Raw genomic sequence first — 26,176 nt, forward strand, 5'->3', positions numbered from 1 at the left:
AGCGCTCATTTTATATGAAGCCATAGCGACCGTTCAGTCTACGGGTGGAAATTACAGATAAAATAAGACTACTGGAAGCTACTGACTGACCCGACACACCGACCCCATCAGAGAGGGAAAGGCTAAGAAGTTAGAAGTGAAAGTTAAAAGAGAAGTTAGAAGTTAGTCGGGAAACCGTCTGCATACATGCATGCATGCACACACAAAAATATTCATGCATTTAATATGGAGGAAGAAGAAGAAGAAGAAGAACAATTAGATTAAATAATAATAATTTTTCACTTGAAAACTGCATTAGTAGCCGAAACATGTCGTGACGAAATAATTTAAAAAAGTTTACTCAGATTTATATGTTTATATTTATTAAAAAGTAGCCCTTAAGAAAAAAAGAGAAAAAAGATGATAATGTTATTTGAATTTAGTGTCGTTTATACAGAAGAGTAATTAATTGTTGTGTTGTATACAGAATTGGCCATCGAGCTTGAGCAACAACTACAAGCTGGAGCCACGTGAGAAAGTGCTGGAGCCAATCAGAAACATGTCTGTGTTCCGGGAGCGAGTCGAAAAGCACAAGGAAGAAATCGCCGAACTCGAGGAGCAGGAGAAACTTGTTATCAAGGAGAAACCGGTACGCTCTTTTTATCAGTATATCTATGCCACCTGCTGATACCTATAAATCATAATACCTAATGGCATCTCATTTTCGTTGATATTATAATCCTATTAGAAAATTTATCCTTTTTTATTTCACTATATTGTTATGAATAATTATAATTATGATCTTGTAGTATTATTATTATTATTATTATTAAGAGAATGTAATGAAATCATGTCATGTAACCGTGTTATAATTCAAGATAATTTGTAAAACTGTAATTATTATTGTAACCATGTTACCATAGGCGACAAGCCTAGTAACAATTGAAAAATAAAATCTATCCATCTGTCTATCTATCTATGCCGTGAAAAAACTTGGAATGCCCCAAAGGTAGTCCTGAAGAAGTGGGTAAAGACTTGAAGTAGCGTTTAAATTAGTCAAGTCTACTTGAATTCAAATTTTTCAACGTTCGAGGTGAATGGGCGATTTTGAGATCTTACCAAGTTTACTTGAATTCAAATCTTCATCGCCTCAAGAGTATATAAACTATGAATTAAAAAAAAATCAATCAAGTCTCAAAGTTTTCTTTTTCCTTTCTTGCATCATGCTTTTCTATTTAGTTGTTTTTGTACATTCTACATTGACTTACCTGACAACTGTTTTTTTTTTTAATTTTCCCATTTGTTGGTTGAATTGTTCCTTCAAGATTCAAGTTTAATTCAAAAGTCAAATTCAACATCTCCAGAACATAAAGAAGGGTGTAAATTGGTATAAAAGATTTAAGTTTCTGTTCTTGTAAATTTGAATGCAAGTAAACTTGACTAATGTTAAACGCCCCTTAGACAACTCGAACACGAGCATTTTTAGCGTTTCATCAGCTTAAATGCTATATTTATTATATCTGTATTTGTACAGAAACAGTAAGCTACAGATATAATAGCACCAGCTGATGGAAAGCGAAATGCGTGTGTTTGTGGCGCATAAATCTATACGTACCACATCACCTATATTTTATGCATAAGAGAAAAATCTTTGAAAGAATGGTCAGTATAAAACTATTATTGAATTTATTAGTTGTCAACTATTTTCTCCTTAGATTTGTATCATAATTCTATGATAGTCGATTCGTCGAGAGGATAGCTTACAGAAAAGTAAAGTACACATGTGTGTGCGTTTAAAAGCTATCTCATATTCTTTATTCTTAATTGATTCATAAGTACATCATAAAAATAATAGATCGAGAAAAAAGGAGATAACATTATGTTATTCCTTCCCCAAATTTAGATAAGGTAACACATGGTCCGAAATAGGTTAATTCAGTCCTTAATTATTTACACAATAGTTATTTGTGCAACTAGTGCGCAAAGTGACAGTTTGCTGCACCGAAAGAAACGTTTACGCCCGAACCGTAGGCGAGGGCGGAATGGCTTCTTGAGTGCAGCAGAGGAACTTTGCTCACGTATTTCACATTGAACTTTTCCTACAGTTACCATTGAATATGAAAAGTGGGTAATTATGCGTAAAATGATGGCTGAAATCCATCAAATGTTTGTGTGTGTGATGCTGTTATTTATAACAACCTCAATTCATTTAAAAATTAATAATCCAATTGAACTTGAAAATTCTCAGCCAAAGTTCTCATTTTTATTCATTCAAGAATCAGAAAAAATACAGATAGATAGAACAAAAAATTCACATTTAAAATACACGCCAACAGCTAATTGGGATAGCTGCAAGATGGCTGAACCGACAAGCGCGCGACCTAGCGGGAAGAATCGTACCTAAGTTTGTTTCATCCAGCTAAAAACTACAGAAACAGGATTCAGAAATTTAGACTTTTGCTCAAATTACCGAGAAAAATGCTCAAAGTAAACTGAAAAATATTTATAAAAATAACATAGACAACAGAGAATATTTATTATAGTATTTTTGGTTTTTTTATTTATATGGATATCGAACGGTAATCATTTAACCTTGAAATTTGAATTTTATAATGTATATTTGCTACTTTTCTCATTGCTTGCAGTTGAAATAATAATTATCAATAGAAAAGAACTATTATTTATTATTAAATGATGAGAATTCGTAAACGATGATTATTTAATTATGATTTAGATGAACATTATTCTTGTTTTGGATTTCTATATTGGGATTTTATCATAAATGTAGGGTAGCCATTGAAATGATTCTTATCTAAATCTAACCACAGTCATTGTTACCAACTTAATTTTTGTTTTCGTGCACTAATCCTCCATATAACCCACCAACTATTTTGTGTTGCTATGTTGCAAATCTGGAGTGCAGAAAAAAATTTTCCCGCACTAGAGCGGAAAAGTGATTCTTTGCGTTCTGTAATCAGTGCAGGAATGGCCACTTTTCAAGGTAACTGTAGGAAAAGTAGATTTTTGTAGATGCTTCAAAATGTAAATATCCATTTCTAATTATTCGTCTCGTAAATAAAGGGGCATTTACGTTAGTCGTGTTTCCTCGAATTTAAGTTTTCTTGACGTTTGGGTAAAATGAATGGTTTTTGCAAACTTGAAGTCTTATTTTACAGGAACAGAAACATGAATTCACTCTACTAATGTAGGCCCTTCTTCAAGTTTTGTTGATTCAAGTAGAGGTTGAACATTTTAACTTTTGAACATTCATCTTGAATCTTGAATATACAATTTAACCAGCAAATGGGAAATTAAGATGTCAATAAATATTAAAAATAAGATTATAACCGTCGTCAGTCAATGTAGAATGTATAAAAACAACTAAATGAAAAAGTATGATGCAGATGAAGACAAAAACTTTAAGGTTAATTTGATTTTTCACTTCATAATGATACACTTTTGAGTTATTAAAATCTGAATTCAAGGTATCTTGACTAATGTAAACGCAGCCTTAGTTGACAATGCTGTCATTGACACTGAATCAGTTACTGTGCTTATTTGGCAGTGTATGACAAAGATTTAACAGTTGTGTAATGTTACAACAATGTCAACAGTTGTGTAATGTTACAACAATGTCAACAGTTGTGTAATGTTACAACAATGTCAACAGTTGTGTAATGTTACAACAATGTCAACAGTTGAATAGACAATTCTAGCTATCTGATTGGCGCCAGTAATGCAACATCCCCATCCTCCTCGTGTTGACAAATTTAAATTGGAAAAAATTCCGCCACGGGCGCTTCTGTCATTTTTGTAATCCCCTTCACATACGTGCTAATAGCGAATAGTGGTTAGTGGTTGATATGCTTTTGTATTGATTTCAGAACGTGCCATTAGAAACAAATAACGAGCTGAATGTAACCTATTACGAGCAATACAATCATAAAGGAATAGTTATTAAGACCGGTGACTGTGTGTACCTGAAAGCCGATGGAAAACAGGCGATCGCTCAAATTGACACCATATGGACCAATGTCAAGTAAGTCCCATTCAAACATCATTATTATTTCACCGTAGCCTAATTGTTTAACGTAACCTATTTCCCAAACCACGAATGAAGCTGTGAAACAGATGTTTACAGAATTCAATTACATTTCAAGCTACAAGCATGTAGAGGTCCCTTCACATTAAGCTACGCTACGCTGAAATACGTCTTCGGAAGTACTCCATCCACTAGACCATAAATTGTCACCTGGTCATATATATGAATTTTTATCTCATATTGATCAGGATTTTAGAGTTTTTAAATTAAAAGTTCAATGAACAGTATTTTGTCATCGACAGAAAGATTGTTTATTTTATTTGTTGTCAATATTAACGTTAGCTTTTCTCTGTTTTTAATAACAAACGTGCGCTTGTGCGATAGATGGAAATATGTACTTGAGATGGCTTTCATGTTTGGCATTGACTGAGTTTATATTAATACCCAAAATTTAGCTTTTGGGGCAGAGTTCGTTTTGATAGGACTGACAGTAAAAGTCCGGCTGTTCTGGTGAAAAGGATAGATTTTGCTCTTGTTTTATAATACAGTTTTCCTGTCGCAGTTCGGGCAGTTTAAAGAGAATTTGTATTATTGAATAGGACGGGATCTGAACCCATTTCACTAGTTCAGTTAATTTTGTTTTTAAATCCTAACTGTGAAGTTGCGTTTCAACCAGTGAATGCCAAAGGGGGAAGCCATCTTCAAAAGGTAGGTGATTACTGGATAAGATCTTGTTCTTAATTTTCATAACCACAACGATTGAATAATCATTAGCAGCAAGCGAGTAGTTTCCCCATTAATTTTATTTTAATATTGTGTTTGTATGTATTTTTATATTTTACCTTTTTGGAATAGAAAAAAATTAATATTTATCATATTCAACCATATTTAACCGAAATATACCAATTAATTAAAGTTCTAGTCATTCTGTTCTCCTTTTGTTATTATTTTTCATTCTCCCTTTGCATATTTAGTGGAAGTGTCACCACTTCCTTACAAAATCCTGGCAGATTAGAAAAAAATATTATAATGACAATGGATGCCACACTGGAATTTTTCTGGGCTGTTGTTATTAATCTAAATTCGTGAGATGAATTGTTAGGATACTCAGTGACGGTTACACAAAAGCCGGTTAAATTTTAACCGTGATCAATTCCACGAGAACCAATCAGAGAAGCCGTCTTTTCATGAAAGCCTTCTTTGATTTGTTCTCGAGAAAACAATCACGGTTAACATTAAACCGGCTTTTGACCAACCGGGCGGGCCTCAGTGTTTTCTCTCATAATATAGCGAGGACCATTTTATAATGGCATTGGAGAAGGATAGGTGAACAGCGTTGCCGATTCTCTGCATTGTCACTGACTTTTCTAACCTATACAGTGTATCGTGGACCTCACTTATAGAAGTATTTGTATGGCTTGGGAAAATTTCAGACTTGGGACTAGAATACACTATAGTGAGGTCTAGTGAGGAGTGCTTATAATGGCAGTATTTGATCAACATTTTTGTTGCTATCCTTGTCTATCATTCGACAATGCAGATAGCGCTATCCTTCTTTAGCTCCGCAACATTTCCAGATTGTTTTTCAACAATGTAGAAATATACAAAATATTCACAATCAGTGATATTTTGGTGAAGTCAGTGATATATTAATTTACAAAATATTCAATGTCAATTATAAAAATGTATTATTAAACTAGCAGGTTACCCGTGCTCCGCAAGGGTCCAATTAAAAACTTGTCAAACCAAAACTTGACCTACTCAAATCTTGAACAATTTAAAATAAGCCCATAACCATCAGTGATAAATTAAGAATCTATATGATTGGTAATCAGAGAAATTATTATTAACTAGCAGGAAACCCGTGCTCCCCAAGGGTCTATTTTGAAACTTGACAAACTGAAAACTTGATTTAATGAATTCTTGAAGAATTTAAAAAAAAATATGCTTATAACCATCTTTGGTTAATTAAGAATCTAATATCGGGGCACCTAGCTTCGCTCGTTATTTATTTATTGATAAGCAAAACACAATTCTTAAAAATAATTGGGGAAGGACTAATATGCACAGCCCAAAACTGTTTCTTCCCCGAATTTTGATTTATACACTATAAATAGTTCAAAAAGTAGGTTATGCTCCATGTCCATGAATTCAGGTCCAATTTCCAGTCCAAACATTTGAAAACAGAAAAGTTCCAATTTAGATTGTTCACAAACCAAATTGAATAACAAAATAACACTCACTAATCACTTGAAATTGTAAAATAATGATTAACTTTGAAAATTTTGATATACTTTAATTAGAATGACATACCATGTTATGTCAACAAATCAGATATTTTGATTAACTTTTTTGATGAATTTGGGAACACCGCGAAAATATGTTTTTATTTTAAATATAGTTATTATTTTTGATCAATTATGGATATTTTTACCTTTCAAACCCTTAAGGTTTCTTTATCTTTTAGGTCGTGTTCATATTTTACAGCTGGCTGTACGACAGTTTATGAATTTCGGGGATGAAATATTTTGATTTTCCACAGAATCACTCGCTTTTTTTTACTATCCACAGACGACGAAAGTCTCAGCTGTTTCAGCCAAGGATGAATTATCCTTTTAATGTCCTTCAGCGAGTTTTCCCAGGGATGAGACCTAGTGCAATCGAATTTTTATATATCATAAACCAACTATGTTCCAAATTTGTTGAAAATTGTTAGAGCCGTTTTCGAGATCCGTTGGACATAAATAACCAATAAATAACCATATAAAAAACAAATATATAAATATATACAGAAATTGCTCGCTTAATATAATAGGGTATGCAAAATTTCAAGTTAATCAATCCAGTAGTTCAGACGTGATGATGCGTCAAACATAATTTTCCTATGCTGTACGTGTATAAGCCAGCTCTTTCCTTTATTATAATATAGATTATTAATGAATGTTTGAATGCATGAATAAATGAATAATGGATGTTTGTGTTGTGGCAGTGGACTGGCGTTCATTCGTGGACCGTGGATGCTGCTGCCAAAGGATCTGCGAAACTGTGCGATGCGCATATTCTACAAGCAGGAGATATTTCTGAGCACGGTCGAGGACACCATACCAGTTGACACTGTTGTCGGCAAGTGTGCAGTGCTCGAGCACAGCGAGTACATTTCCTGTGAGTTCATTTCGACAACACTCTTCATAATTAGTGACCCCCCCCCCTGGGTTGGAGGACTCGCTCAAGAATTTATTGTATTGCAGTCTTTGAAACCCGTAACTTTCAATTATACAGAGTTGGTGAAATTTATGGAAACAGCTGGATATTTATTTTACAAGAATAATTTGACAGGAGGTTTCATTGGCGATCCTAATTGAAATGAAAAATTACTCTGTCGCTTCGCTTCAACATCTATGTCTCTCATTTAAAAATGAAAAGGTGGTCATGTGATACATGATTTCGATGCAGAGTTCAAGAGAAAATGAATGGTGAAAACCGCACACAGATATTTCAACCCGTATTATTTTGGGCCAGTTTCCGAGCTCGGGATTTTGCTAAGTTCTAGACTTTAAACATCTGGAGTCAGAACATTGACTTTTCGAAACGTGGCATAGTCGTAGTGCACGTTTAAATTTAAACGTTTCAATTTAAAAATTCGAAAACTATAAAATTGAACACAATAAAATAAAGAGAAAATAGTTTAAAGTTTCGGCTATTTTGAATTATTTAGGAATGTTACATTTCGTCAAGAAAAAACGTTTCCAATTATAGAAATTAGAAAATAAAGATTATCATAAAAACTACGAATTGGAAAGCCAATTTTCTGACTCCAGCTGTTTAAAGTCTTTGCTAAATCTCGAGCTCGGGAACCGGGCCCTATTTATACAGAGTTGGTGAAAATTATTGAAACTGCTGAATATCTCTTTTACAAGAATAATTTGACAGTAGGTTTCATTGAAGATCTTATTTGAAATGAAAAATAACTCTTCAAAATTTATTCTGTCGCTTGAACATCTATGTCCCTTATATCAATCCAAATTAATTTTTTTAAATGAGAAGGTGTTCATGTGTTGTCACATGATTTCGATACAGAGTTCCAATGGCGAAAACCGCACATTTATATCTCAATCCGTATCAGTTTGTTGATGTAAAAGTTGTAAATTATGTTGAAATCATGTGTCAGCGCATGAAGGTCTGTCTGTGTGATAGCTTCCAAAAAGCCTCAGCTGATGTTATGAATGAATGAATGGGAAAACTGTTGTAATTGCATGCAATGAATACTTCAGCTGACCGATACATGATTTCAACATAATTTACAACTTTTACATCAACTAATTGATACGGATTGAGATATAAATGTGCGGTTTTTCGCCATTGAAACTCTGTATAGAAATCATGTGACAACACATGAACACCTCATTTAAAAAATTATAGATGTTCAAGCGACAGAATAAATTTTGAAGAGTGATTTTTCATTTCAAATAGGATCTTCAATGGAACCTACTGTCAAATTATTCTTGTAAAAGGAATATTCAGCTGTTTCCATAATCTTCACCAACTCTGTAAAAATAGGGCCCGGTTCCCGAGCTCGAGATTTAGCAAAGCTCTGGACTTTGAACAGCTGGAGTCAGAAAATTGGCTTTCCAATTCGTAGTTTTTATGATAATCTTTATTTTCTAATTTCTATAATTGGAAACGTTTTTGCTTGACGAAATGGAACATTTCCAAATAATTCAAAATAGCTGAAACTTTAAACTATTTTATGATAGATCATACTTCTTATGCACTTTCAATGTTATTTGTTTTATCCTGAAAAAGGACGAAGGAGTGAGTCAATTTTGTTTCCAATGAGCTTCACCTTTTCGAAGAATATGTGTTCGAAATTTGAAGCTGATTGATCAATCTTTTTAAAGTTATTGTAGAACATACAAACAGACGGACAACGACTTTGGCCCTGAATGAGTCAATAGTGAGAACTCACTAACGTTCGTTCAATAATAAACACAAATAACGAGAATTTGGAATTGTGGCAGTTACGAACGACACCCTGTCTGTTGCAGGCCGGCCGACCGAGATTCCCGAGGCCGACGTCTACCTGTGTGAGTCCAAGTTCGATGAGGCCAAACAGCTGTTCCGCGAGTTGCCACGTGATGGCCTCAAGAAGTACACTCACTCCTCTGCAGTCACTCAGGACGAGATCTACTTCTTCAGGCGACTGCTCAATCCGCCCAGGGTGAGTTACAGCTGATTGGTTCAGCCCCAACTGCAAGCAATAAAAACATTAATCTCTTACAAACTTTATGATGAGTAGACAAACTCTAGTAGTCGATAGAGCTAGAGCTGTGGAATAAACTCGCTTATATACAAAGGGGCCCATAAATCAGTTGGCACGCTGTTCCGATGTTAACTTTATATTGATGGTTTATCAAATAACAATGAACATACACTATTACGAACAACCATAAAACATAACCTCAAACTAAAATGTAGTAAATAAACCTAAACAGCTGCGGTTTGGTTTGCAACAACAGCTGACCTTAAAAATTGCTAGCGTCAACTGACGTATAAACCACTCTGTATCCTATTATATCAAGCGAGCAATTTCTGTATTTATATATCTGGTTATTTATGTTTTACGGATCTCGAAAACGGCACTAACGATTTTCACGAAATTTGGAACATAGTAGGTTTATAATATAAAGATTCGATTGTACTAGTTCTCATTCTTTGGAAAACTCGCTGAACGACATTAAAAGGATAATTCATCCTTGGAAAAACAGATGATAATTTCGTCGTCTCTCGATAACAGAAGATGCGTGTGCCTGTGTGGGAGAGAGACAGAATTATTTCCAGCTGTGTAAACATAATCAATCAGCGAGAAATTTCATCTAGCTAGACAATTTAATCGATTTGATCAACATCATCTGATTTGTTGACATGACATGATAATCCTCCTAAACTAGAGTATATCATAATTTTCAAAGTTTATCATTATTTGACAATTTCAAGTGATTAGTGAGTGTTATTTTGTTATTCGATTTGGTTTGTATAATAATAATAATAATTAAAAAATCTTTATTTCACTTTCTTACATAATTCATCTTTGAAAAGAATACATTTTTTACAGCAATGGCCACACGGCCGTCTGCCAGGAGTTGGCTTTTAAGTAATACAATTTTTCTTTATTTTTTTAAATCATACATACATTTTATTTACATTTTATCTGCAAACCTGAAAAAGAAATTATTACAAAATAATAGATATATATTATAATTAATCAATCATTGTGTTCTTCTTATTTCTAAATTCCTATCTTATCTCTATTTTTCATGTGTTAAATTCCTCAATGAGTTGCGAGCGATATCTCCATGCAATTCTCACATATTTTATTAATTTCTCCCAGCTCTCACCATTTAACTGCTGTATTACTTGCTACTCGGTCAATTCACGTTTACCCCAAACCTCCCATCTAATTTCTGATGAAATAGAACATCTTCCTAAGAAATGATATGTGTCCTCCTTCAATCTGTCATTACACATTGAACAAAGTGCTTGGTCTCCGTCTCTATCTATTCTATAATTGAGAGGCCACAAAGCTGCTCTTGACTTCAGTATCATGGCTGTTTCTGCTCTATTAAACTTCGCATTTATATAGTCCCTGCCACCTAAATCCTGTTTTAATTTTGCATAGATGCCATGATACCTTGCCCTTCTTGCCCTCTCGCTACACTTTTCACAAAATTCCTTCATCATGCAGTCCATAAGTTGTTCTTGTTGTGCTTCCTGATTTACAATACTTGTTCGGCTCACGCCTACTTCGCATTGATATTTGTTGCCTAAATTCTTCCATTCTTTGAACCAACCCATATTTTTTTCTATCATGACATCGGCTAAAAAACGAGGCAAACGAGATGTTGGCAACTTCAATACTTTAAGAATGTATTTATAGTGCAATCTAAAACTATGAAAAAACAGAAGATTTTTCCCTGTTTCTAAATACAAAATGTAGTTGGGTGTACATCTAGGTAGGGAAAATAACTTTTTGATAAAAAATCTTTGAAAAATGTCTAGCTCTTCAAACATCTTGTAACCCCAGACCTGTCCACTATAACTCACAATCGCTCTAATTGCTGCATTGAATATCCCATTTAGCTTTGACTGGAATTGTGTTGTTAGTAACTATACTGCTCCAAACTGTATTCACTCCACACTTAGCTGCTGACACCCTATCTTTTATGTGAGTTCCGAACCTCATGGTGGCCGTGAAGATAACCCCCAGATATTTATATGTTCCTACTATTTCAATTTTCTCTCCACCCCAAAACCATTCTTCATGACTAGCCAATTTCCCACCCTTTCTAAAAACCATTATTTTTGATTTATTCATATTTATTTTGATTCCCCATACCTCACAATACGATTTAAGTTTATTAATCATTCTCTGCAGAGCTTTGGGTGTATCTGACAGCAGCACCAAATCATCGGCATAAAGTAAGCCTCTAATATTTCGATCCCTAATCCATAACCCATCTCCTACATAATCTAATAAATCATTAATTAATAAGGAGAAGAGAATCGGCGATAATAAGCAGCCCTGTCTTAAGCTGCAGTAAGTTTCGAATTCCTGTGTTAGCCCCTTAGTGGTCCACACAGCTGATTGTGTGCATTTATATAATTCCTGTAACATTTTTATTAATTTAAATGGTATTCCCATGTTATATAATTTGTCGGTCAATGACATCGAACGCAGCCCGGAAATCGACATACATACAATACACTTTAATGCCTTTCTTCGCTATTTTTAAAGTGACAATACTGTACAAATTGAAAATGTTGTCTACTGTAGAGTAACCCTTTCTAAAACCGGCCTGACTCTCTGTTATAACATTGTGTTGCATCACATATTTTTCCAATCTCCTCAACAGTACTCCTGCAAAAATGTTGACTCCCGAATCTAAGAATGCAATGCCTCTATAATTCTCTACTAGCGCCACATCTCCTTTTTTATGGATTGGGAAAATTATGGCTTTACCAAAACTAGAAGGTAACTCACCTTTTTCAAAAGCGTGATTGAAAAAGCAGCGCAGCAATGCAACAAAGCTTCTAGGGGCATATTTGAAAAATTCTCCTTGTATCCCATCTATGCCCGGTGCTTTACCCTCTTTCAATTTTTTAACACTTCTAATATTTCGGCATCCGTTATTTCGGCATCCAACGGGGCGCTGCATACAAGAACTCATCCGCCGCCCCTTCTAATGACAGTAATCTTTTAAAATGGTTAACCCAGTCATCAGATGTTATATCAGCCGAGCATTTAAGTTTACTAGGTTTAATAGTTTTTATCAGTTTCCAAAATTCAGTTGCGTCTCTTATCTTTCTGAACTTATCACCTAGAGTTTTGAAATAATTCTCCTTTTTCAGTTTACACAGTAATTTATATGCTTTATTTGCACTGAGATACATGCTCCTAGTTTCTTCATTATTACAGCCTCTATATAATTTTAAATTAGCAAAACTTCTATCCCTAGCCTTCCTACAGTCTCAGTCAAACCACATTTGTTTGCAAGATTTCCCATTCCCTTTTGTCTGATGCGCCTGTTTCCCTGCTGCTTCATAAATCATTTTTAAAATATCTGTCCACTTTCGCTCAATATCCTCTTCCCAAGTAAAATCTCTACATCTTATTTCTAAACTATTTTTATCATTTTCATCATTTTGTTTCACCCATTTTAATTTTGGTACTGACTTGAGCGTCCGCAAAGACTGACTCTCTTCTACCTTCAAATCAAGTTGTACAATAATAGGCATATGATCGGAAAAAATATGGTTATCAACACTAAATTCGCGCACTAGCCCTAATATATTCAATGCCATTAAACAGAGATCAATAACGGAAGATCCCATAGCTCCAACAAAAGTATATTCTCCCATACAGTCACCTCTCAGTCTTCCATTTATCACCGTCAAACCAAACGTGTCACACATATTCAAAATCATTCGCCCTCTTGTATTTACAACTTTATCTTTCGAGCTTCTAGCTGCTTTGATTTCCCAATCATTTTCTAAAACCTCCTCGTGGATAACCTGTCCCTCCCCAATCCTCCCATTAAAATCCCCTATTAGCATCAACTCCTTTTCTCCATCACAAGTTTCTAAAAATTCCCACATATATGCATAATTATTTTCCCACAAAGCGCTACTAATGAAATAACATGGCACTATATACAAACAATTTTCTCCTTCATATTTTAAACTAATAACCTGCATTTCTCCCAATTTAACGAAATTACAAATACCCTGCATATAATTTTTAAACCCTATCAGCATACCCCCACTCGCCCTACCATAATTACTTTCTCTTCTAGCAGGCATCCAATGAAGCTTATAGTTTAAAAAGTAATTTTCATATTTACAAAAATCTTTTTCCGATTTGGTTTGTATATAATCTAAATTATAATTTTTTTGTTTTCAAATGTTTGAACAGAAAATTGAACCTGAATTCAAGTGTATGAAACATATAACCTACTTTCTGGACTATTTATAGTGTATAAATCAAAATTCGGGAAAGAAACAGTTGTGGGCTGTGCCTGTTAGTACTTCCCCAATCATTTCAGAGAATTGTGTTCGGTTTATCAAAAGTCAATAAATAAATAACGAGTGAAGCTCGGTGCCCCGATATTAATATTAATCTTTGAACAGTTTTCAACAACTCGACTTGAACTCTGTAAAAATGAAATTCAAGTGAGAATGAAGCCAGGTCCGATTCTGTGTTTAGATGAGGTTCTATTTACTTTGTGTTACAGGTAGGAGTCACTGGAGAAGTAATAACTCTGCCTTCAGCTGACAGATCTCATAGTCACCATCATACCTATATGCACCATTACGACAGTAGCAACGTGAGTATTCATGCATTATATCAATGCAAAAATCTATATACACTTGCTGATTCTATGACGCTTTTATTTCATAAACTTTTTATATAGTACAACTGCTACATGCTATACAATACAGTGAGGTCCACGTTAAGATGTCAGCATTTGATTAACATTGGTGTTGCTATTCTTGTCTATCATTCGACAAAGCAGCTCCATATTTTTTCTAGCTGCGCAACGTTGCCAGTACTTTGTCAAAAATGTAGAAATAGAATTAACTAACAAAATATTTATTCTCAATTATGAAGAATCATTATTGAATCATTTAAAAATATATTCTCTTGACAAAAAAAATATTATTGGTTATTTTAAACAAGCATGAACAGTAAATATTGCATCAGATATACCGGTATCAGCTATCTTCTATGGAAGGCAGTGGCAAAGCAGTGAAACGGCAACGCTGTTCACCTATCTTTCACCAATGCGATTATAACATGGACCTCACTATAAAATAACTGCAATATTGCAATACAATAGTAAAGATCAAAGACAAGAAAAATAGCATAGATTATAGAATGACATTTGCATGCTCTCCTGAGCAGCTCAACGAAACAAATTAATTATATAATATAGTGAGATTCTATTAGTATAGTTTCTCAATTTCTATTGATACTTTGTAATTATTAAAATTCATTCACTTTTCTAATTATTATTTTTTGACGACACTGCAGTTTGAATTTATGAATATCAGTTATTGAAAACTATAGAGAGGTCCACATCATAATTGCAGTGAAGAAAGTTAGGAGTACAGCGTTGCCGCTCTCACTGCCTGCTATAGAGAATAACTGATACCAGTATATCTTATGTAATATTAACTACTGTCATAGCCACCTCTAATACAAGGCCCCGGCCTACGATATTGCAACGTCGCAGCGTAGGCCTAGAATCTAATACATGATTGGTGAAAAAGATCAGCTGGTATTTTTAAAAATCTGTCACCAATCATGTATTAGATTCTAGGCCTACACTGCGACGTTGCAATATCGTAGGCCGGGGCCTTGTATTAGAGGTGGCTATGCTACTGTTCGTTTTTGTTTGAAATAATAAATTATCTTTTATTCGTCCAAAAAATATATCTTCTAATTATTGAATGATACATTTTCATATATTGAGATGAGAAATTTTGTTGATAAGTTATATTTCTATATTGTTGAAAAATGATCTGGCAACGTTGTGGAGCTAGCAAAGGATGGTGCTATCTGCTTTTTCGATTGATAGGAATATAAACACCAATGTTAATCAAATACTGCTATTGTAACGTGGACCTCACTATAATAATCATGTGTGGAGCGATTTTTTTCGGATTTTTTAAAATAGATGAGTAAAATGTATTATCAAGAATAATTTAACAAATTGGTATGGCCAAATTGTTGTAAATGAATAAATTAATGTCGACTTGGATACGGATGGTCCTGGGGGTAAGTAAGCAAGTAAGTATGTACTTTTTTTTTTCATTTATACAATAAGTATATTATCATAATGATAGGGAGAGAAAAAATAAGGTAGCCTTGTGCTATACCTCTCCTAAATTCAGATAACACATAGTCCGAAATAGGTAGGTTAAGTCTTGTAGTAAATAAGTTTACAAAGCTTGGAAATTCTAGTAATTCTACTTTTCATTAATTATAATTATACAGTAGTACTGTAGTCCAATGCTTTTTGGGAACAACATTTCTAAGTTATAAAAGCCCGGTGGAACTAACATTCAATCAAATTTAACCGAAATTTGGTGCTGATCAAACGTGTTATCCACTTCTCTCGTTGCTTCTCGAGGCATTTAATATATATTTTTTGCAGCCGGGAGATATAATTTTATTTAATTAACAAATTTGATAAAAAAATTATTCAGTTGAACGATAATAAGACAGGTTTTACAAAAATTTGTTCTCACAATCAGTTGAAAGTATAAATAAAAATTAGAAATTTAACTACCCTTTTAAAATTGTTCAATCACGACATGTTTCGGCTATTTAATGTCATTTTCAAGTGAATCACGTAATAGTGGTTCCAAGGATAGGCCTACTTAGATTTCTAATTTTTATTTATATTCAAGAGTAGCCCTAAAGAAAAAAAGACAGTTGAAAGTACTCTCTCATCTTTTTGTCCCGATTTTAACTTGAAATGTTATGGTCAATAGTATATTTCTGAAAATAATTATTAATTTAATAATATGACAATAGTTTCTATAGTGAGGTCCATTTTATAATGGCTGTGGAGAAAGATAGGAGAACAACGTTGCCGATCCTCTGTCTTGTCAATACCTTCTATAGACTGTAGCTGATACAGTTTTATTGATGTAATACTAACTGTTCATTCTCGTTTAAAATAATCTATTTTATTTTATTAAGCAAGAAATTTTTTCTTTCATTAATTTCATAATGAATTTTCATAATTATTAAGATGAAATATTTCATCTGGCAACAAAGCAAAGCGAGAAAGAGATAGCGCTATCCGTTTTGTTGAATGATAGATAAGGATAACAATACCATTGCTAATCAAACACTGTCATTATAACGTGGACCTCACTATAGGCTCAAGCCTATTGAAAAAAAAACTTACAGAGTGCATTAAGATTTTTCACTCAAGATTCACGTTAAATAGTCAGTACAAATTAATTATAGGACTACAGAGTTGCCGATTCTCACATTTTCACGGCCTTCTATAGTAGATTGCGTAATTTAAGTCAACCCAGATATAATATTATTTGTTTATTCTTGTTAATAATGATCAATTAAATTTTATCCATCTAGAAAGTATTTCTTTCAATGATATAATATTTAGATTTCATTGTTGAGATTTAATGCTCTGTTCATAATATTTCTTCATAGCGTACGAACGATTTGGCAACGGTGTGGAGTTGGAAAAGAATAGAGATATCTACTTTGTCTAATGACAGACAAGGATAGAAAACCAATATTAATGAGATGCTGACTTAATATCGGGATTCTCACTATAGTTAGAGCTAGGCCCAGTTGCACAAAAGCCGGTTTAGGGTTGCAACAGTTGTAGGGAAAGGCGTAAAAGTGTAAAATTATAAATCAAATTGAAGATAATTTAATGTTCTATGAGCTCATAATCAGCATGGATTTTTCCCATCGATTTTTGAAAAGTTATAAGAGCAAAAATAGAAATAAATTGTAGGCAAACGTGTTTTTTTTTCAAAAATGTCACACCTTCAAGAGCAGATATCTCGAAATCTAGAAAAGATATAAAAAAGTTGTCAGATGAATATTGTAGAAAATTATGTAAGCTTTAATTTTGTATCTAACAGTTATGTCCGTAAGATACATAGTTTATGCGAGAAACCAAAAAATTGTAACTTTGAACCACCCCACCCCCTTAGCACAGGGGGTAAAGGTTGGGACTCTGATATGCTTACCTCCTTACTACCCTAAACAGAACTGTGGGGTCAAAAATTGCCTTCCAAACTTTTCCCTCTATAACCTTTCCTTGAGTGGACTAATTTTCGATCACCTGCCATACAAACCTGACTTGGCCACTAATAGTGAGATCCAAGTTATAATGGCAGTATTTGATTAACATTGGTGTTGCTATCCTTGCTTATCATTCGACAAAGCAAATATCCTTTTCTAGCTCCACAACGTTGCCAGATCATTTTCAAAGAATATCGAAATTTAATTAGTTTTTAAAATATTTGACCGAAGCGAGGCTGAGGTCTTAGTTTCGACTCGATCGGCTTTTGTCTGTTTGTTTGTTTGTACCGCAGTTACAGTCGCAGTTATTGTCCGATTTGGATGAAATTTGGTTTGCAAGTTCTTTGAAACAAGGCGCAGAAACGTATGTGTAACGATTTTTGATAAGACCTCCGGTTTTAATATAAATTGAATATAAATTGTGCCGCTATAAAATGTGCTGTATTGAATGAATGGTATCGTTGGAATGCTATCGATAGAGGACAGCGAAGAGTTGTCAGCGATGAACCTTGAAACGTCTGAGCCGCTCCAAATCATACTGTATTTATTAATTGAAGAAAACTTCTCACTTGATTGCACCATTTTTTCTTCCCTTTTCATAGATGAATAGTTTCTAGACCTACCGAACCGGCCGGAGACTTCACAGCTTAGTTAGTTAGCTCTTGTTTTCGTTTTAGTATGAGATCGAAAACCGATTTGTGAGCATAAACATTCTGCATAGGCCTAACAAGCCGCCATAACATTGAATCCACTTTACATGAAAAACATTATTAGCAACCTCCTGTCATTGTCACCAACATACCCATGTTATTTAGAATCATTTCCGTCTCACTATCGTCTGTGAGGCGATTCATCGTCTAAATTGCCTACTGCATATTCTATTTTTCTGTCAGTTGACCGATTTTTTATAATTAATTGTTAGAAAATTTGTAATATTGTAAATATGGGGACGATATGTGAAGGTACCTCCTTGAGAGACATATAAGTCCGGTGTCCCTGGAAAAAAAATCTTTAGCACTTTCAATGGAGAAAATAATAGATGACATGGATAAATCTTCACAATATACTGTACTTTCTTAATGGCCCTTCTCATTAGTTTGAAAGTTGTAGGCTATTCATGAGCGAGGTCTACTGTTCGCAGAACTACTAGTTTATCTCAACTATGAACATTTTTGACCGAAGCGAAGCTGAGGTCTTAGTTTCGACTTGATCGGCTTTTGTTTGTTTGTTTGTACCGCAGTTACAGTCGCAGTTATTGTCCGATTTGGATGAAATTTGGTATGCAAGTTCTTTGAAACAAGGCGCAGAAACGTATGTGTAACGATTTTTGTTAAGACCTCCGGTTTTTTTGTAATACTAAAAAAAACTGTAGAATAAACTCAAAAGTATCTTTGAAGATACAGCAACTCATGTTCCTACTTTTTCGCATATAATCATAAAAATGAGTCAACTAATAAATCAATAACTATTTTAGTTGTAGACAATTTTATATTAACTGAATTTTCAGTTTATCAGGTACAATAGTTATTGTATTGTATGCATTTTTGTGTCGCTCTACAGGGTCAAGTCTTTTGTTTTCCTTTTGGTATGAGATCGGAAACCGATTTGTGAGCATTAACATTATGCATAGGCATAACAAGCCATAACATTGAATCCACTTTTCATGAAAAACATCATTAGCAACCCCTTGTCATTGTCACCAACAAACCCATCTTATTTAGAATCATTTTCCATCTCACCATCGTCTGTGAGACGATTCATCATCTAAATTGCCTACTGCATATTCCATTTTTCCGTCAGTTGACCGATTTCTTATAATTAATTATTAGAAAAGTTGTAATATATTTTTATATTGTGAATATGGAGACGATATAAAGGTACCTCCTTGATAAGTCCGGTGTCCCTGCAAACAGTGTCTCTAGCACTTTCAATGGAGAAAATAATAGATGACATGGCTAAATCTTCACAATAATAATTATACTGTACTTACTGGCCCTTCTCATTAGATTGAGAGTTGTATTCATGAGCGAGGTCTACTGTTCGCAGAACTACTAGTTTATTTAGTAATTTTTTTTCTTCGACGAATAAAATAGAGGCCTATTTAAACAAGAATGAACAGTTAATATTAACTTACATCAGATATACCGGTATATTATCAGCTATCCTCTATAGAAGGCAGTGGCAAGCAGAGAATCGGCAATACTGTTCTTCAATCTTTCTCCACTGCCATTATAACGTGGGCCTCACTAAAGTAACTTGAGTATAATCCCCAACTCAAGACAAGTCGTTGAGGGCAGTGCTACCGAACTAACGAGGAGCTCTAAAACAATGTAGCCCAAATTGACGCGGCAATATTTTATGAACATGGGGTGGTCTACTGAAATATTACAAAACATGCCATAATCTTCATGGTGATATTGCTGAATAATAATAAGTGTAAGGCCGGCCTTACACGTATAAGGTAAGTGTAAGGATTAATTTTTTACGTAAGTTACAGTATAGTGATATTTTGATTATTTCCATGTTTTGTTGATATACCTATCTTTATTATATTGCACTGTATCTATGATACATGCAATTCTATCAATATGTTAAATGTGTATATTGATAAATTTATTGCATTTGAAACTTTATTGGTGAATTGTATATATATATTTATTGTTTAAAATTCAATTCAAACGCTTTTGTCAAATTGAAATTTTGAGTCTAACTGAAATTGCTTTTTTCAGTCTAACAAAATTTATGTATTTTTTATCCTATCGTCTATTTCAACCTCTATCAACTAATCTATTTTTATTTTTCTGTAGGCCTAGTATGCTTTCATTGCAATGAAAGAGGCCTGTCACATTTCAATTTTTATTAATTTATGTAGTAGCCGTCTTGAAAAAATGTAAATAATGTACAAAATACAAGTAGGCCTAGGGTAATATTTTTAAATTTTAGTGTTTAGTTTTAGTTCTCTTCACTAACACGTTGAATAGCGCTGATGGCGCTGTAGTCAAACTGAATTTTAGAACGTTCCTCTTTCAATTGTAGCATCGGTAGTTTTGGAAAAGATTTGAACTAGAAACTTCAAGTCGGAACCTGGAACATTATAAGGTGACCGTTCTTCATTCTTCTTCAATCGTCAGATGATATCTAGAATCTCCATTCTCCAGAGTTCTTTTGTAGTTTAGTGCTACGTTTTTGTTCAATTAAGAATAATATTTGTTATTTCTGAATTGAGTTTTAGCTTTGTTTTCCTGGATTTGAGTGCATAAGCATTAAATGAAGTGCTGGTTCTACTTCCTTTTCATTGCAAAGTGTTCGTGACTTTTCGTCTTGAAGATACATTTGTAATGAATTCAGTAACCTAGATGAGAAAATTTGATTTTATATCCTCAAACATTTATTTCATTGTACAATTACTAAAAATTCTATATTTTCGTTTCAATGACATAAAATCGGTTACCATAATCAGCTAAGAATTGTGATAGCATACGGTTTGATAATATTCTTGGAAAGTCTTTCAATTTAGACGACATCTTGTGAAATTTATATCGGTTGATATTAGCATATATTTGGTGTACGTAAATAAATTTGAGGTGTCCATTTTTAGAAATCTGCTTTGAAATATATTTTGATCAATACTATTTCGGTATGAATTTATCTTCTCTTGGAAGTGGTGTTTCGTGCAAATCATTTAAAATTGGTGATTTTTCGTTGAAGTACATTAAATTAAACGTTAATTGAATTCAAATTAGTGAACTTTAATTGGAAACTACTTCAGTCGAAACTTGAAAAATGTCTTGTGACGCGTTCCCGGTAAGTTGAACAATTGAACATTAGCTGAATAGGCTATTTATGTTTCATCCCATTTCAAAGTTGTTCGCTTTAAATTTATTAGCCTATATCAATGAATTTTATTCAAACTTTATTCTCAAATTAACCGCCCTACTTGTAGTTTAATTTAGATTCAAGTTATCTAATTTCTAAGATTTAGATTACTCACTGTTTTGGATGAAATATTATAAAACTTTGAACTTTTTGTCGTTCAGAATTTTGAGGTTAGTTGTAGGCCTAATCAAAAGTTTTTGTTTTAGCAGTTTTATAGTAATGGTAAAATGGAAGTTTTACCTACTGAAGTATTATTCTAACTAAAAATATATTAGGCCTAAACATTTAAAATTTGGTTTGGAAATGAAAATATTCTTGGCATGGATTTATCTTTCTTACAATAAATACGTATGCCGCTGAGCAAGGTAACCATAGATAAAATTGCTGAAACGACCAGCACAACTTGAAAATAACCTACATTTATTTAAATTTGTAGTTTTAAATGTTGAACATCATTTTACTCGATACCTATATGGTAATTACGATTTATAATGTAAATTCAATAAATTATACGTCAGTTCCTAACCTAACAATTTGCGTCAGTAGATACTATAATAGTAGGAAGATGTTACAACCACATTGTGATACTACTTACAATTTGACATTATTAGGCTAATACAAGAATAATGTCGTCAATTAGGCCTATTATATTATTGAATTTTATGCAAACTTTATTCTCAACTTAACAGCCCTACTCATAGTCCAATTTAGTTTGAAGTTATCCAATTTCTAAGATTTAGATTAGCAATCTATGATAATGTTGAGTTAAACCCATCTCCCAGACTGGTTAGGAGTTAAACCCATCTCCTACACTTGTCTCATTTAATTCATTCTTTGTAATAGTCTTCTTGCTCCCGGGTGGACATGAACCTCATGCTCCAAGCATCAAAGGGGATTATTAAGCAACATACCGATTTATAACACTACAAGCAGGCCTAATCTTGACTTGTAGTGGTTTCTTGAAATGATTATATTTTTGTCATTTTTTATCCAATTACTCAATCTTAGGTTTGTATTGTTGAGAAATATTAGCCTAAGCTGCGTTCACACCGGAGCTAATAACACAAGATTTCAACATTTTTGTTATTAACTGATGATAATTACAAAAGTCAATAACATCATGCTAAGTTGCGTCGTTTACACCGGAGTTGATAACATGAGTTATTAATAAAAAGTTGTCAACTTGACTGAATCGACAAAAAATTCTCTTGAAAAAGCTGATAACTCGTGTTTTCAACAGAAAATTCCTTGTTATTAACAAGATTTATGTTATCCATCGAGAGTCGGTAAATTTTGTTAATAACAGGTTACTATCTTCCCCACAACCCCCTCACCCAGCACCCCTACCTTACAACTACAGCTGTTCCCTAATAACTACAGCTGCAGACGAAACACGTGACAAAGTTATTAACTTTTGTTGATAACAAAACTAGCAGCAAAAAGAAAATGTTACTAACTTAATATGTTGAAAACTTTTGTTTTAAACTCTGGTGTAAACGCATTATAATTTTTTTGCATTAGATAAGATGAAGATCATTATTTTAATGATCACACACATGTTTCTATTCAAATTAGAAGACAATTATTTGCTTTTTATTCCGGCTGTTAGCCTATATCATATAAATAGTCTCGTTAAATTAATGAAATCACATGGAAGTCAATTATATTGATAACAAGATCTTGTTAATAACAAGGAATTTCTGTTAGAAACATGAGTTATTAACTTTTGTCAAGAGAAATTTTTGACGATTCAGTCAATTAATTTTTTGTTAATAACTCGTGTTATTAACTCCGGTGTAAACGCAGCTTTAGTATTATAATGTCACGTATTTTTGAAATGGAGGATCCAGTAATAAAATATATTAATTGAGAACCTCATCCTCAAATTTTATTTTCTTCAAATCTTATACATTTAGTCACAAAATATATCTGATCACTTTTACATATAAGTTTTTATCATAGTTAAGATTTGAGTATTGATAGCCTTATATCGATCAGTTTGTCAAGTTTCCAGTATTATGTTTTTAGTTTATAGTTTCTCAAGATTTTAACCGTAATTGACAGAAAATAAACCACTACGATTAGTAATTTTATACTGATTTGAGGTGATAGAGCAGCGAATAAATAAACAACAAAAATCATACACACAAACCTAACCTTGAAATTCGTACAGCAATTTTTGCCTGCGGTCGAACTTCGAAGACACAAAAACTAAGTTTTTTGACTGTACATGCATATTGTATCGTTAGTGACCAGGCCAAACCACATCAAGCTTTTTTCAGGCGCCAACACAATCAGCCAATCTGAGAGCTTCCTGTCCTGCCAACTCTAAAAACGCTTAACATTGTCTGGCCTTAAATACTTTCGTGGACCTTAGGCCCGCCGCAAAGTAGACCCACGCTAATTCACGCCGTGGGATGGTTTGTAAATCATTGTTATAGTAAACACAAATTGTTGAGGCGGGTGATGGTGGCACCATCTCTGAGTGATATTGGTAAATTTCAAGCTTTAAATTGCATTTATGTTATGTATTCTAAATATTGGAGATGTTTCAATGATATGACAATTTTAAAATTAGGTTTTATTTATGTCTTAGAGAAAAACAAACAAATAGTTTACTCGTCACTTGTACAATTACAACGGTTTAGCATAGAGAAACAATAGCATAAGTAGATATCCCATGGTATAAGGCATTTATGTCGCAATTTTTACTGTTATCTCAAGCCAATAGTTCACGTATTTCTTTCCCGTGAAGCTGTGTGACGCTGATAGTCTCTCATATTGTACCGTTCATACACTTTCACTCTACCAAAACAGTAAAAATCAACAGTAATCGGCTTGAGTTAACAGTGAAAGTTGCGACATGAACGCCCATGGGATATCTACTTTAGCTATTTTTTCTCTATGGGTTTAGTGAAGGCTTGAATTGGTGCTTGAAATGTTGATGTCCATTCCAAATTATTCAGTTAGAATAAAATGTATGACTGAATTTAAAAAATCTTGAAAGAAAATTAATGAAAAATCAGGTTATGATGGCATTTAAATGTAAACAAACACGAAGCAGACAAACTGTTTTTACTGTTTGAAATTTACCAATTTCACTCATAGATGGTGCCACTAGCATCCGCCTCTCCAATTTGCGTTTACTATAGCAATGGTTCACAAAACATCCCACGTCGTGGGTTGGAGTGGCGTGGATTAGCGTAGGTCTACTTTGCGGCGGGCCTACTTGCTGAAAGTGCTTCTTATTCGATTGCCCTTACTTTTGGAACATGTCTTGCATTCGATTGCCATTACTTTTGGAACATGCCTTGTTTCAGTGTGGGTCTTCGCCAGTGGTGACCAAACTGGAGTCTGAGATGATGCTGGATGACTCACTGGACGGAGTGGGAGGGGTGGGGGGACCTCCTTCGGTCAACTCAGACACGGGTCTGGCAGGGGGAGGCGGCTCCTTCTCCTCTGTGCTCGCCACGCCCACTTCTACCAAAAAGACAAACGTAAGTTGCCAAAACCCAACTTGTTTCAACTCTTATTCCAATTAATGCCTAGTCAGTCCACATGTTGGCCCAGCCTGGTAAGCTTGGCCGCATTGGTCTTGCCATCCACACTGCATTGTGACCAGTGTCCCATCAAGGCCAGCGTTGGCAAGCGCCGCATTCAAATTGGTGATTGAAAATGGAGTTGGAGGTTGAAGATATTAATTTGAAGAAACACTATAAAAATGCAATAACAATCAGGCCTGTAGCTGAAAGTAGTAACTTGAATAAACACTATTGTGAGGTCCACGTTATAATGGCAGTGTTTGATTAGCAATGGTATTGCTATCCTTGTCTATCATCATAGACACCTCTAATGAAATACAAGGCCGCGGCCTACGATATTGCAACGTCGCAGTGTAGGCCTATAATTTAATACATGATGTGTGAAAAAGATAAGCTGGTATTTTTTAAAAGCTTTTTCACCAATCATGTATTAGATTCTAGGCCTACACTGCGACGTTGCAATATCGTAGGCCGTGGCCTCGTATTAGAGGTGGCTATGCTATCATTCATTAAAGCGGATAGCGCTATCTCTTTCTCGCTTTGCTCTGTTGCCAGATCGTCTTTAACAATGTAAAAATTAATAATTCATTATCAAAATATTTCATCTTAGTTATTATGAAAATTCATTAGGAAATCATTGTAAAACATTAAAAAAATCATTCACTATTTTGACAGAATTACGTTGATAATCTTCAGTAGAGTTGAAATTTTTCAGCAAAAAAATTGTTTTATCGATCTGGATCCTGCAACGTTTCATTCATCAGTCACGCGTGCTACCAATCATGGAATCACTTGCAGAAAGCTCTGTTTGGTTTGGCTTTTATCGTTGTATAAACTTTGAATCAAAAATCAAATATTTTTTTCAATTATTAATTCGAAATTGATCAGTATGAATAAAAATAGGCCTTTAACCATTCTTGGTAAATTCATAATGTTTATGCAATATTGCAAGTTGATCATTAGTTGAGACGTGATGATGCGTGTATTTCCCAACCCTTACATGTATAAGCCAATACCTTGCTTTATACTTATTATAGATTGATTGAATTGTTTCAGAAAATGTCTGGCAAGAAGCTAGTGACCGGATACATCCTGTATTCGGGTGACATCCGGAAGGGAATCGCATCCAGCAATCCGGACAAGGGCTTTGGCGAAGTCAGCCGGATGGTCGGCAACGAGGTTAGTAGAACCTCGATAATTCACACCTTTATTATTCATAGTTTCAAACAATATATTTCAGTTCTCTCGATAACTCGTAGTAAAGCATTGTATTTCGGTCCCCTCGATAATTCGTAGTAAAATTAAACCTCTATAATTCGTAGTAAGGTGTGCGATTTTCTGGATTCTTTCATTCACCATGGAAGAGGAAGATAATTACAGTGTACT

The 26,176-nt window shown here is 33.9% G+C and overlaps 1 protein-coding gene across 3 annotated transcripts in view; it reads left to right on the forward strand.

The window, feature by feature from the left end:
• LOC111046926 (protein polybromo-1) overlaps positions 1–26,176 on the forward strand; it is a 109,706-nt gene that overhangs the window by 64,119 nt on the left and 19,411 nt on the right. For all 3 annotated transcript variants that reach the window (XM_039435413.1, XM_039435414.1, XM_039435415.1), the window contains exons 22-28: positions 467–628; positions 3,864–4,018; positions 7,011–7,183; positions 9,067–9,239; positions 13,810–13,902; positions 24,569–24,745; positions 25,847–25,969. In XM_039435413.1, coding sequence (XP_039291347.1) covers positions 467–628; positions 3,864–4,018; positions 7,011–7,183; positions 9,067–9,239; positions 13,810–13,902; positions 24,569–24,745; positions 25,847–25,969 — 1,056 coding nt within the window. The remainder of the gene's footprint in view (positions 1–466; positions 629–3,863; positions 4,019–7,010; positions 7,184–9,066; positions 9,240–13,809; positions 13,903–24,568; positions 24,746–25,846; positions 25,970–26,176) is intronic.

This window comes from Nilaparvata lugens, chromosome 9 (genome assembly GCF_014356525.2).
Source record: "Nilaparvata lugens isolate BPH chromosome 9, ASM1435652v1, whole genome shotgun sequence".
In the NCBI taxonomy this organism is placed as follows: Eukaryota; Metazoa; Arthropoda; class Insecta; order Hemiptera; family Delphacidae; genus Nilaparvata; species Nilaparvata lugens.